The sequence below is a fragment of the Ovis canadensis genome, chromosome 22, assembly GCF_042477335.2.
Source record: "Ovis canadensis isolate MfBH-ARS-UI-01 breed Bighorn chromosome 22, ARS-UI_OviCan_v2, whole genome shotgun sequence".
Lineage (NCBI taxonomy): Eukaryota > Metazoa > Chordata > Mammalia > Artiodactyla > Bovidae > Ovis > Ovis canadensis.
In genome coordinates this window covers 57,083,779-57,095,909 of record NC_091266.1, presented here as the reverse complement: position 1 = coordinate 57,095,909, position 12,131 = coordinate 57,083,779, and the positions used below count along the sequence as shown (strand labels likewise).

The 12,131-nt window shown below is 44.8% G+C and overlaps 1 protein-coding gene across 1 annotated transcript in view; it reads right to left on the bottom strand.

Annotated features, from left to right (window-relative positions):
* Positions 1–5,917: 5,917 nt before the first annotated feature.
* Positions 5,918–12,131, bottom strand: part of LOC138427652 (uncharacterized) — a 116,552-nt gene continuing 110,338 nt past the window's right edge. The window contains exons 5-6 of the mRNA XM_069567426.1: positions 8,692–8,830; positions 5,918–6,718 (exon numbers count right to left, since the gene is read on the bottom strand). Coding sequence (XP_069423527.1) covers positions 5,918–6,718; positions 8,692–8,830 — 940 coding nt within the window. The remainder of the gene's footprint in view (positions 6,719–8,691; positions 8,831–12,131) is intronic.

Sequence of the window (12,131 nt, the reverse complement as noted above, 5' to 3'; positions counted from 1 at the left end):
TATGAAACTGTTTTCATAGGTAAGATATAGTCAAATATCAGCAATTTTATGTGCTTCAGCCTGTTTTACACACAAGGAACTGTTCAATCCTCTTTCAAGCCAAGCCAGACCACTTTTGGGGGCAACGCCAACCCTGGGTTCATCTTAGCTGCAGTCCTTCCTCTGCCCTGAGGGCTGTTGACTGCCACAGAGAAAACCTGTGCAGCTTTGGGTCAAGTGATGCTGCTCCCCTGGGTGCTGGGCCGTCAGGTCCGTCCTTGATGTTCTGAGTCCTAGTTGGTTCCTCTTCCTGCCCTTCTCCACCCGTCCTTTCTCACTCCTTCCCTCTGATGTCAGAGGTAGGGTTGTCTCATCTGCAGAGGCTCTGGTCTCCTGCGTCCCCATCCCCGGGTCTCTGCTGTCAGTCACCCCTTCTCCATACCCAGCACTTGCCCTTCAACCCTGTTCATCTCTCGTCTTCAAAAAATTACTGTGAGCCTTCTCAAGTTACCTCCTTTTAAAGTAACAAATCACTTGCTGTCTCCTCATGAGCGCTCCCACCACGCTGTGGGGCACCTCTTTTCCCACCATCCTGAAAGGCTTGCTGTTGGTGACTCTTCCAAAATTGTTAAATCCAATGGATAAATACTATGCATTTGACACTTGAAAACTTTCGGAAAACTGTACATCCTTTTATTTGGTCCTCTCCCTGGTTCCCCTTCCACCAGTTTAGGAATCTCATGATTTGTAGTTCATCTGTGTCCTGAACATTCCCCCAAGTTTTTTGGACTAAACTTCTCTGAAAAGCCACAGATGTACCATAACCAGTGGCTTGTTGGACAGCATATGGGCCTGTTTTAAACATACGTGTATAACAGCTCCCAAAGCAAAGGAGAAAAGGAAAAATATAAGCATCTGAATGCAGAGTAAGAATAGCAAGGAGAGATAAGAAAGCCTTCCTCAGTGATCAATGCTAAGAAATAGAGGAAAACAATAGAATAGGAAAGACTAGAGAGGTGTTTCAAGAAAATTAGAGATACCAAGGGAACATTTCATGCAAAGATGGGCTTAATAAAGGACAGAAATGGTATGGACCTAACAAGCAGAAGATATTAAGGAGAGGTGGCAAGAATACATAGAACTGTACAAAAAAGATCTTCATGACCCAGATAATCATGATGGTGTGATCACTCACCTAGAGCCAGACATCCTGGAATGTTAAGTCAAGTGGGCCTGAGGAAGCATCACTATAAACAAAGCTAGTGGAGGTGTTGAAATTGCAGTTGAGCTATTTCAAATCCTAAAAGATGATGCTGTGAAAGTGCTGCACTCAATATGCCAGCAAATTTGGAAAACTCAGCAGTGGCCACAAGCCTGAAAAGGTCACTTTTCATTCCAATCCCAAAGAAAGGCAATGCCAAAGAATGCTCAAACTATTGCACAATTACACTCATCTCACACGCTAGCAAAGAAATGCTCAAAATTCTCCAAGCCAGGCTTCAGCAATACGTGAACCGTGAACTTCCTGATGTTCAAGCTGGTTTATAAAAGGCAGAGAAACCAGAGATCAAATTGCCAACATCCGCTGGATCACTGAAAAAGCAAGAGAGTTCCAGAAAACATCTAGTCCTGCTTTATTGATTGCCAAAGCCTTTGACTGTGTGGATCACAATAAACTGTAGAAAATTCTGAGAGATGGGAATACCAGACCACCTGACCTGCCTCTTGAGAAACCTGTATGCAGGTCAGGAAGCAACAGTTAGAACTGGACATGGAACAACAGACTGGTTCCAAATAGGAAAAGGAGTGCGTCAAGGCTGTATATTGTCACCCTGCTTATTTAACTTACATGCAGACTACATCATGAGACATGCTGGGCTGGTGAAGTACAAGCTGGAATCAAGATTGCCGGGAGAAATATCAGTAACCTCATATATGCAGATGATACCACCCTTATGGCAGAAAGTTAACAACTAAAGAGCCTCTTGTTAAAAGTGAAAGAGGAGAGTGAACAAGTGGGCTTAAAGCTCAACATTCAGAAAATTAAGTTCATGGCATCTGTTCCCATCACTTCATGGGAAATAGATGGGGAAACAGTGGCAGACTTTATTTTTGGGGGCTCCAAAGTTCACTGCAGATGGTGACTGCAGCCATGAAATTAAAAGATGCTTACTTCTTGGAAGGAAAAGTTATGACCAACCTAGACAGCATATTAAAAAGCAGAGACATTACTTTGCTAACAAAGGTCTGTCTAGTCAAGGCTATAGATTTTCCAGTAGTCATGTATGGATGTGAGAGCTGGATTATAAAGAAAGCTGAGTGCCAAAGAATTGATGCTTTTGAACTGTAGTGCTGGAGAAGACTCTTGAGAGTCCCTTGAACTGCAAGGAGATCCAACCAGTCCATCCTAAAGGAGATCAGTCCTGGGTGTTCATTGGAAGGACTGATGTTGAAGCTGAAACTCCAATAATTTGGCCACCTGATGCGAAGAACTGACTCATCTGAAAAGATCCTGATGCTGGGAAAGATTGAGGGCAGGAGAAGGGGACGACAGAGCATGAAATGGTTGGACGGCATCACCAACTCGATGGACAGGAGTTTGAGTGAACTCCGGGAGTTGGTGATGGACAGGGAGGCCTGGCGTGCTGCAGTCCATGGGGTCTCAAGGAGTCGGACACGACTGACAGACTGAGCTGAACTGAACTGAAAACAGCTCCTAAAATTATTGTCCATGTAATTCCTGGATGGCACCTTTACTAATGAGAAAGAAACCTAGGGTTTCTCTTCTCTTTTACCCCCACAGGCTCTGCCTTCATCAGTCTCTAATCACTATCTGGCCTCTTGATTCTCTGCATCTTGCCCAGCTTTCTGCTACAGGCTCCTGTCTGTGTCCCCACTTCCGGTCTCTCCTTCAGATCTCTTCCATGTCTTCAAGACCACTTGTCCATTTCTCAGCTATCTCCCCACTGCCTTTGAGATCTGATACCCTGAGCTCTTTACCACGGAGAAGGCAATGGCACCCCACTCCAGTACTCTTGCCTGGAAAATCCCATGGATGGAGGAACCTGGTGGGCTGCAGTCCATGGGGTCGCTAACAGTCGGACACGACTGAGCAACTTCACTTTCACTTTTCCCTTTTATATATTGGAGAAGGAAATGGCCACCCACTCCAGTGTTCTTGCCTGGAGAATCCCAGGGACGGTGGAGCCTGGTGGGCTGCTGTCTATGGGGTCGCACAGAGTCGGACATGACTAAAGCAACTTAGCAGCAGCAGCAGCTCTTTACCAATGTTCAAAGCCTCAGAGGACCAGGCCTTTTACCTGCATTTCCAGGCTTGCTTCCTCCTCTCTGAATTCCTGCTGTTGGTTTCATTTTGGTAAAACAGCTTTACTGAGATATATTTTACATATCATGCTGTTCACCCATTTAAAGTGTGTAATTAATCCATTATTTTTTAGTCCATTTTCAGGGTTGTGTGACCATCACCACAATCTGGTTTTAGAATATTTTTGTCCTCACAACCCAGTAGCAGTCACTGCCCACCCCATCCACTCTAAACCCTAAGCCCTATCCAACCACTAACCTGCACTCTGTCTATAAATCTCTTATCTTCATAAGTTTGCCTATTCTGGACATCTTGCATAAATCGAATCACATAACATGTGGTCTTAACATTTTATTTTCTTCAAGCATGTATGTTTAGAGTCAATTTTTCCTCCATCTGTATTCTACTTGTTTCAGACTGTCATCATTAAGAACCCTAAAAGTGGTTACCTTTTGCAAACTAAGGTGGCAAAGCTGTTCCTTTGCATTTTATACCTTTTTGTAGTTGAGTTTTCCATGTACTTTATCGCTAAAATTATCAACAGAAGTTATCTGGACAGCGAGACTATCAGCCACTTAATTCTTCAACTCTCCGAAGAGAAGGAAAAAAAACCCAAACTGATCTGTTCTCAAAAATCAAAGTCATAGAACATTCCCCAAACATCTTTTCCTCTAGAATAGGAGTCCCCAACCTCTGGGATCTCACACCTGGCGATCTGAGGTGGAGCTGATGTAATAACAATAGAAGTAAGGTACACAATAAATGTGTAATGTGCTTGAATCATCCTGAAACCTTCCTGCTTCCCTTCCCCTGGGGCTTGTGGGAAACTGTCTTCTGTTAAACCAGTCCCGGGTGCCAAGAAGGCTGGGCACCGCTGCTCTAGAACACTGTGTTCTAAAAGCACATTGCGCTAACCTCAGCCCCTCTGCGCTCCTCTGCTGCTACTGCTGCTGCTGAGTCGCTTCAGTCGTGTCAGACTCTGTGCGACCCCATCGACAGCAGCCCACCAGGCTCCCCCGTCCCTGGGACTCTCCAGGCAAGAACACTGGAGTGGGTCGTCATTTCCTCCTCCAATGCATGAAAGTGAAAAGTGAAAGGGAAGTCGCTCAGTCGTGTCCGACCCTCAGCGATCCCATGGACTGCAGCCCACCAGGCTCCTCCGTCCATGGGATTTTCCAGGCAAGAGTACTGGAGTGGGGTGCCATTGCCTTCTGTTTGTTTCCAGTGGAGATCCCCCAGGGGAATTGAGTGAGTCTGTGCCTCATTCCTGTGCTGACGGGTGGCTGGCAGGAGGCAGGCATGTGTTGAGTTTCTCCTGTTCTGCCCACCCAAGGAGTTGTCATCCAAAACGCATTCTCACACCCCATATCCCCCACTAATTGCTACCCTCCTCTAGTCCTTATGGTCAGTATACCTTTTTATACCATAGAATTGGACATAGCTTTGTTTTATTTCATGTGCTGTTCTCTTCCCCTAATAGACTGTAAGCCCCTTAAGGGGCTATGCTCTAGAGTCTCTGGGCAGGTCTAGGGTTTAGACCCAGGTTGTTGTTTAGTCACTAAGTCACGTCCAACTCTTTTGTGACCTCATGGACTAGCCTGCCAGGCTCCATGGGATGTCCCAGGCAAGAATACTGAATTGAGTTGCCATTTCCTACTCCAGAGGATCTTCCTGACCCAGAGACTGAACCCATGTCCCTGCGTTGGCAGGCAAATTCTTTACCAACTAGCCATCAGGGAAGCCCTGGGCCCAGGTACATGATAACCAATTAAATTTTAGGTGCACTGGAAAACCCAAGACAGTGTGTTGTCTGCATCATAATTCTAACTTTTACACTCTCTGTCTTTAGAGAGGGAGCCCAGGGTTCTTTAGTCAAGGTCAATGCAGAAGCTGCGGAATTGCAGGATTCTTTGTATAAAAATATTTGTTCCTATGAGCAGTGTTCACATAAAAGAAAAATGAAAAGTATAATAAAGAATAGAGGTATGTGACAGACTTTAGAGGTTTGGAGTGGTAGGTAGAAATAAAAAAGCCCATGCTTTTTTGAGACAAAAAGTCTGCTTCTTCCCCCTTGAATGTAGGCTGTGGTGGCTTCTTTGATTAGTAGGATAAGCAGAAGTGATGTTCTGGGACTTCTGGGGCTAGGTCATAAGCTTCCTGGAGCTCTGAATCACCAGGTAATAAGTCCAACTACTACATGGCCCTTAAACTACCTGGGGAGGGAAGCCAAGGAGAGGGACCAGCTAGGTTCAGCCTTCTAGCTATCCATGCTAAGCCATCTGGGACCTACGGACTAGCCCAGCCATCACCTGAATGTTTCCAAGCATTGCCAGTGGCGCTACATGGGGGCAGAAAAATGGCCCAGCTGAGCTCTGCTGGAATGCCTGCTACAGAACTGAGATAAAATAAAATGGTGGTGGTTTTAATTCACAAGGTTTTGGGTTAGCTATACAGAGAGCTGAAACACTGGTAATGCTGAGCTTGGGGTTTAACCTCTTTTTTTTCCAGTGTGATGCATTTAGAAACAATATTAGAAGATATTAGATTTTACTGCACCAACATCTATGGAGGTATGCTCACCTGAAAAAGAAATACAATAATCTAGAAAATAATTTAAACTTTATGTTTTTGTAGTTGACTTCTCAAAAATGATGGTATACTCAAGAGCTCTCTTCGGAGTGGTTTTCCAATTTTACTCTCTTTTTTGGACTTTTCCATCAGAATGGTCACTTCTAAAAGTGCTTCCGCATAAGGCTGGACAATGGGATAGGCGGTGACCCATTCATATTCTTTTACTTCCTTTTTCTTCACTCGAGGTTTCAGGAAAGGGGGAGCTTGTGCAGGTATTTTTTGAGCACGTCGTTGATCATTTCTTTGCTCCGTGAGTTCTCTCCCTCGAATCATTCGGTCTTGATGTCCCTTTATCTGTTTCTTTGCCCAGGCCACTCTGTACTGCTTGGCCTTAGCTTTGTGTGTTTTCTGGATGTTTTCAGTTGAAACATCCTTCTTCAGGTTTAATACTTCGTGGGAAGGAATTTCACTTGAGATGCTTTGAGGGAGCAGTTGATAATTGCGGTCTCTGAGGCCTCTGGCTTGTTCGGCTCGGTGTATGTGTTTCTGTACCTGGTTCAGCTCTCTGTCGGACACTAAATAGCGCCATTTTTTAGCGTCTTCTTTTTTCTCGCTTTGTGGTCTCCTTTCCTTTTCCTCTGTTCTAATTTCCTCTTCTGGAACCATTTTGTGCTTGCATGCTTTTTCCAGCATTTCCTGGTAGCGCTGATAGTAGTATGCCTCTGCTTGGGCGAACCGGAAGTCAAAAGACACGGCCTTAAGTTGATCGAGTCTTTCATTCTCCTGTTGAGTCTTTTGGGCTAGCAACTTCCTCACCTCTGAAGAATGGACACCACCTAAACTCTTGTCAAGGGAAGTATGAGAGCTCTTTTCAGTTGGCTGTGCTTTAGTCTCTATACGGGCCATGGCACAGTTCTCACACAGCCACAGCCCCGCCTGGCACCCTCACACTATGGCCCGGTTAGGGCTTGTAACTGTCTCCTGTCTTCCTCTTCAAGCCCCCTCCCCTCCCCTCCCCTCCCCCTGCATTCCCTCACATCCCTGAAAAACCAGAAGCAGGCCCTCAGGAACTCCTCCCACTGCAGGAACAACCCCATGCATCTATCCTGGACTCTGCCTTCCTGCCCTTTCACCTATCAAAAGCCAGTTCTGGGACTTTGCCGGTGGTCCAGTGGTTATGAATCCGTCTGCCAAAGCAGGGGACACAGGTTCGATCCCTGGTCTGGGAAGACCCCCACATGCTGTGGGGCAGCTAAGCCCGTGCGCCCTAGAGTCTGTGCTGTGCAACAAGAGAAGCCACCACAATGAGAAGTCCGTGCACTGCAACAAGCGTAGCCCCTGCTCGCCGCAACTAGGAAGCCCGCGTGCAGTGATGAAGGCCCAGAGCAGGCGAAAAATAGATGTCAGTTCTTCCACCTCTGTTTGTTGAGCTTCGAGAACTTCAGTTTACAACCATCAAATTCCCTTCCCTGCTTCAAAATTTCCTGTCTACTGGATCAATCGATCAGCATAACATTATGCTTGAGTATATATCATCTTAAAACTAAAAAGGAAAACACTTCCTCTACGGCCCATCCCCTCTTTTGCTCCCCTTCGCTGTGTAACTTGAAGCAGTTACCACTGAAGTTTGGCTTCCATCCTCCCCCCACTCCCTTGTTTGAGCCTGCTCTCGTCTGGGTCACATGGGCCTCTCAGCAGCATTCTCCAGAGGGGACCGCTCTCTGCTCCTTAGAATACTTTACTTCCAGGCTGTAGCTGAGGGCATGTGACTAAGGCTATGCTGGGCCCCTGCACTGCTCCAGCCATTAGCCGAATGTCCCAAGTAACTGAAAGGTCCCTCATCCTCTTCCCACGTCACGGCCACCCCAACTGCTTTGCTGGCTGCCTTCTACATGTAATGGAGGAAAGTGTAGCCGAGAAACTCAACTAAGGACGGAGCACAGTCACACTCGGGCTTCCTCGGACCAAGACAGTCTTGATCATAAAACAAGTGATGTACCGTGTGCGTCCGGCACTGGAGTGGGAGTGAGGGGTGAGAGAGACAGTCGGGGCACTCACCTCTGCTTCACCTGGATACGCCTACTTCACAGCCCCACGTGTCTCTTCCGTCACAGTGCTTCCTTCAGTCTTCCCCTCAGATCTGCCCCTTCTAACTTCAAAATGCCCCCACCCTAGAGGGCAGCAGCCTCTGATTAGCTTCCCTGAATCCACTTCTCTCCCTCTGTCTCCAGCCCCATCAGACCAGTCACACAGCAGCCAGCATGATCTCTTGTGTTACATAAATCTGCACACACCACTTTTCCTGCACAGAAACCTGGGACAGCATCTTACTGCTTTGGGAGAAAATTCACAGAGTCCAGGATGGCATCCGTAAACTGGTTCCTGATTACGGCTCCAAACGAGTCTCCCAGGTGGACTCCTTGCTCCCTCTGCTGCAGCCACACTGACTCTTCTGTTCCACAAAAGCTTCCCCATCTGAGTCTTTTCAGGCATTCTTCCTCTACATACTCCCAAACACAAAATATAGCAACTCTCACTAGGGCACATATGTATATATTATAGTTTTTAGGTTTTTAGCCTAAGTGTCACTCCTTCAGACCTATAAACTCATTCAAATAAAACAAAATTCCTTTCATGACACCTCTCACAGTCTGCAGCCACTATCTGTTTAATGTTCGCATCCCTCACTGGACTAAACCCTTACGAGGGCAGGGTGTTTCTTTTCTTCACTGCTGTCCAGCCAGCACCACTGGTGCTCAGTGAATCAAACAGTACAAGCAGAGCACGCTCCCTTGAAATTCCTGGGCCCTTTTTACCTGGTGGCACATTTTTATGATTTTATGACTGGCTCCAATGTTCACGTAAACGTATTTCCTCACCTTAATCTTCTTTTCTAATGGGGAGTGGGAACCTACTGCAATCCGAGGGTCTTGAATATTTTTGGCCCAGGCCAATCTAGAAGAGCAAAAAGAGAAATTATACTAAGACTTGGAGGAAGGTTTTGGGAAACATACTCTGGTAGAAAGGTAATGTGAGTTGATTTGGGGACTCACTTTTAATATGTAGCAAAAGGTGTTTCTGTGTGTCAATAGGCAGGGCTCTATGATATGTTTAATTTTTTTCTTTTCTTGAATTAAGGAAGAAATGCTCTTTGGTAAAAGCATAAACAAAGAGCCAAATTGTGTCTGAGGTTGAAGCTGTCAATAGTATATTTACCAGAGGAGAAGCTGAGTTACGGTTTCAACTTCCACAAACCATGGTGTATATTGTTAGTAGAACAGAGAACTTGCCTTTGATGAGAAGTTGAGTTTTCAAAGTTAAGTCCATTTTAAGTTCACTTATGCATGAGGTGATGAACAATAAATTCAATCTATAAGCTATCATTAATTTCCAATAACCACTAACTATAACATTTTATTAATCTTGTGAAAGATTTACATTTTAAATAGATAATAAAACAATCTGACAGCAAGAAAGGGTTGTTTTTAATTTAATGCAGAAAAATAAAGCAGAGACTTTATCCACTGATGACAGAGCACAATCATATTTAGGCATCCTCAAGACCTTGCTTCTTAACCTGCTCAGTTAGCAAACAGGGTTCTCTGTGTAGCAATCTGGGTTGTAAATATTGTTTTTCTAACTTCTCTTAGCAAAAGAGAAGGATTTTATAACACAGAACTAGAAAAAAAAAAACACACTATTTGCTATTTAATTTCTCAAAGACTCATTTCTGCTTTCATATTTTTTGTTAAGCAATTCTTATATTATCTCCATAGCAACATTCTAGAGTTTATCATACTCTCGGCATAGTACTAAGAACGGAAATAGATTCCTTTACTTAGTCTTCCAAACAGCCTCATTCTCCCCCATTTCACGGCCAAGTGGACTGAGGTGAAGAGAGGTTCAGGGACTTGTTAGAGTCCCACAGTCTGTTTCAGAGGCGGGATGTGTCTGGGTGACCCCACAGTCTGTTTCAGAGGTGGGATGTGTCTGGGTGACTCCAGATCACGCCTTCTCTCCTGTGCTGCACCCATCCCCGCACAAATGATACTCTCCTGCCTTTACTCAAAAAGCAAGGACGGTAATACCTACTGTTCTTCTGCACTCAGAGCCAACCATTCTGAGTCGGTCACCAAAGGAGGCTGGGAGGGTTGGGTCTGCACTGCCAGCTGCTCCTTCCTCAGCCCCCCATTGTACCTTCTCCTCTGAACATCACTGGTTACTTCCGCTGTTCCTAGGGCCCCAGGCTGTTTATCTTTGGTGTCTTCTGCCTCAGCCATTGCCCTATCAATCGCTAGCTTTATGAGCAACATCTCTGCTCTTCACTCTTCCTCTCTTCGTGTCCTCTTCTCTCAGCTCTAATCTCCCATTCTCAATTCTGCAAATTCCTGTTTTCCAACCATGAAAGTTTCTGGCCCTCTTGCAGACTTTTCAGCTACTTACTGTTGACCCTTTGGGATGCCTTGGTCTGATTTCTAGGGCAACCAGAAGCAGTCACAGGCTTTTTGTGTGTGTCATCACTATCCTAGATTGAAACTACTGTGAGGTGGTAGGTGGAGACAGCATCTGCTTGGCAGGACAGGAGCTTTAGGGAGAGCTAGGGTAAACGGCCACAGACAGAAAGTGGAAGGGCCTGTTTTACACAGAGAAGTGTCCCAGTTTAGGGCAGTTAGAGAAAGCATCTTTCGAGGTAACAGGAGCATCGTTCTCCTTTCGGAATATATATTGTGTCCCGTCGATGGCAATGGAATTGTGGTCGGTGGAGTACCCTGGAGTGGATACTGTAGGCACATTCACAGTAGCAGGAGGAGGTTGGACAAGTATGCAGGTGGGCAAGTGGCGTGGTCTCATTATTACTTGGCTGGCTGTCACTCACCTAAATACTGTTGCTGCAATGAAGTTTTGAGCTTTGATACTGTTTAATATACTTCTGGTCATATACTATTTAATTATTAATATGTTCATAACTGGTCACTGAAGAAGCAGAAAAGACACCAATGTTGAAATAACATTAATGAAAATGACTGGGCATAGTCACATCACGATACCCTTCACCATACATGTGAGCGTCATCCATTCTAAGTCCTCATGTAGCCCATTATGATGTCTCTAGTTCTTAAAAAGGAAAGAAAAAAGTGAAGAGAAAATACAGTGATTAATTACAACCTGGCTTTTTGTTCAGAAGAAATAAAACCAACCCCTTCTAAAATGTAGTGTTTGTAGAGATGTGCTTGAAACCATAGTCTCCAACTCATTCAGTAGTAAATGAGTTAAAAAAGTAAATATGGGAATTTTATGATGAAAAAATATGAAAGAATTTCAAACATCAAGTCATGAAAGTATTTTATTAGTTTATCTTTCTCTGTCCCTTTAATCTGTTTTTAAAGTGGCATTTCCTGTAGATAACGTTGGGTCTCATTTTCTATCCAGTCTGTCTTTTTTAATTGCTGTATTTAGACCATTGGTGTTTAAAGTGATCATTGATATAACTGGATTAGTATCTACCATATCTGTTGCTGTTTTCTACTTGTTGCTCTTGCTTTACCTTACTTTTGTCTTCCACTCTTACTTTGCCTTCAGTTCAGCCACTCAGTTGTACCTGACTCTTTGCAGCCTCATGGACTGCAGCACGCCAGGCTTCCCTTCCATCACCAACTCCCAGAGCTTGCTCAAATTCATGTCCATCAAGTTGGGGATGCCATCCAACCATCTTGTCATCCTTGTTGTATTTTGCTGTATCTGGTATTAAACATTTTATGATTCTATTTTTTCTCCTCTCTCAGCGTAACAATGATATGTGCTTGAGTTTGCAGAATATATTTACAACTAATCCAAGTTCTTTTTCAAACAGCTACTACACAGGCAGTGCAGGAACTTTTTTATAACAGGATTCACAGTTCCTAGCTGGTCGTGGTTTAGTCACTAAGTTGTGTCCGACTCTTGTGACCCCATGGACTGTAGCCCGCCAGCCTCCTCTGTCAATGGGATTCTCCAGGCAGGAATACTGGAGTGGGTTGCCATTTCCTTCTCCAGGGGATCTTCCTGCAGGAATCAAACCCTGGTCTCCTGCATTGCAGGTGGATTCTTTACCAACTAAGCTATGAAGGAGGCCCTTGTAGTTCCTGCCTCCCATCCCTTAAAACACTGCTATCACTCATTTCACTTATCTGTAAGCTTGCACCCTGTATTATTAACTAAAAACCTGTTGTCAGATCAACTAAGATTTTGAAAGATTAAAAATTGATTTTACCTCTCC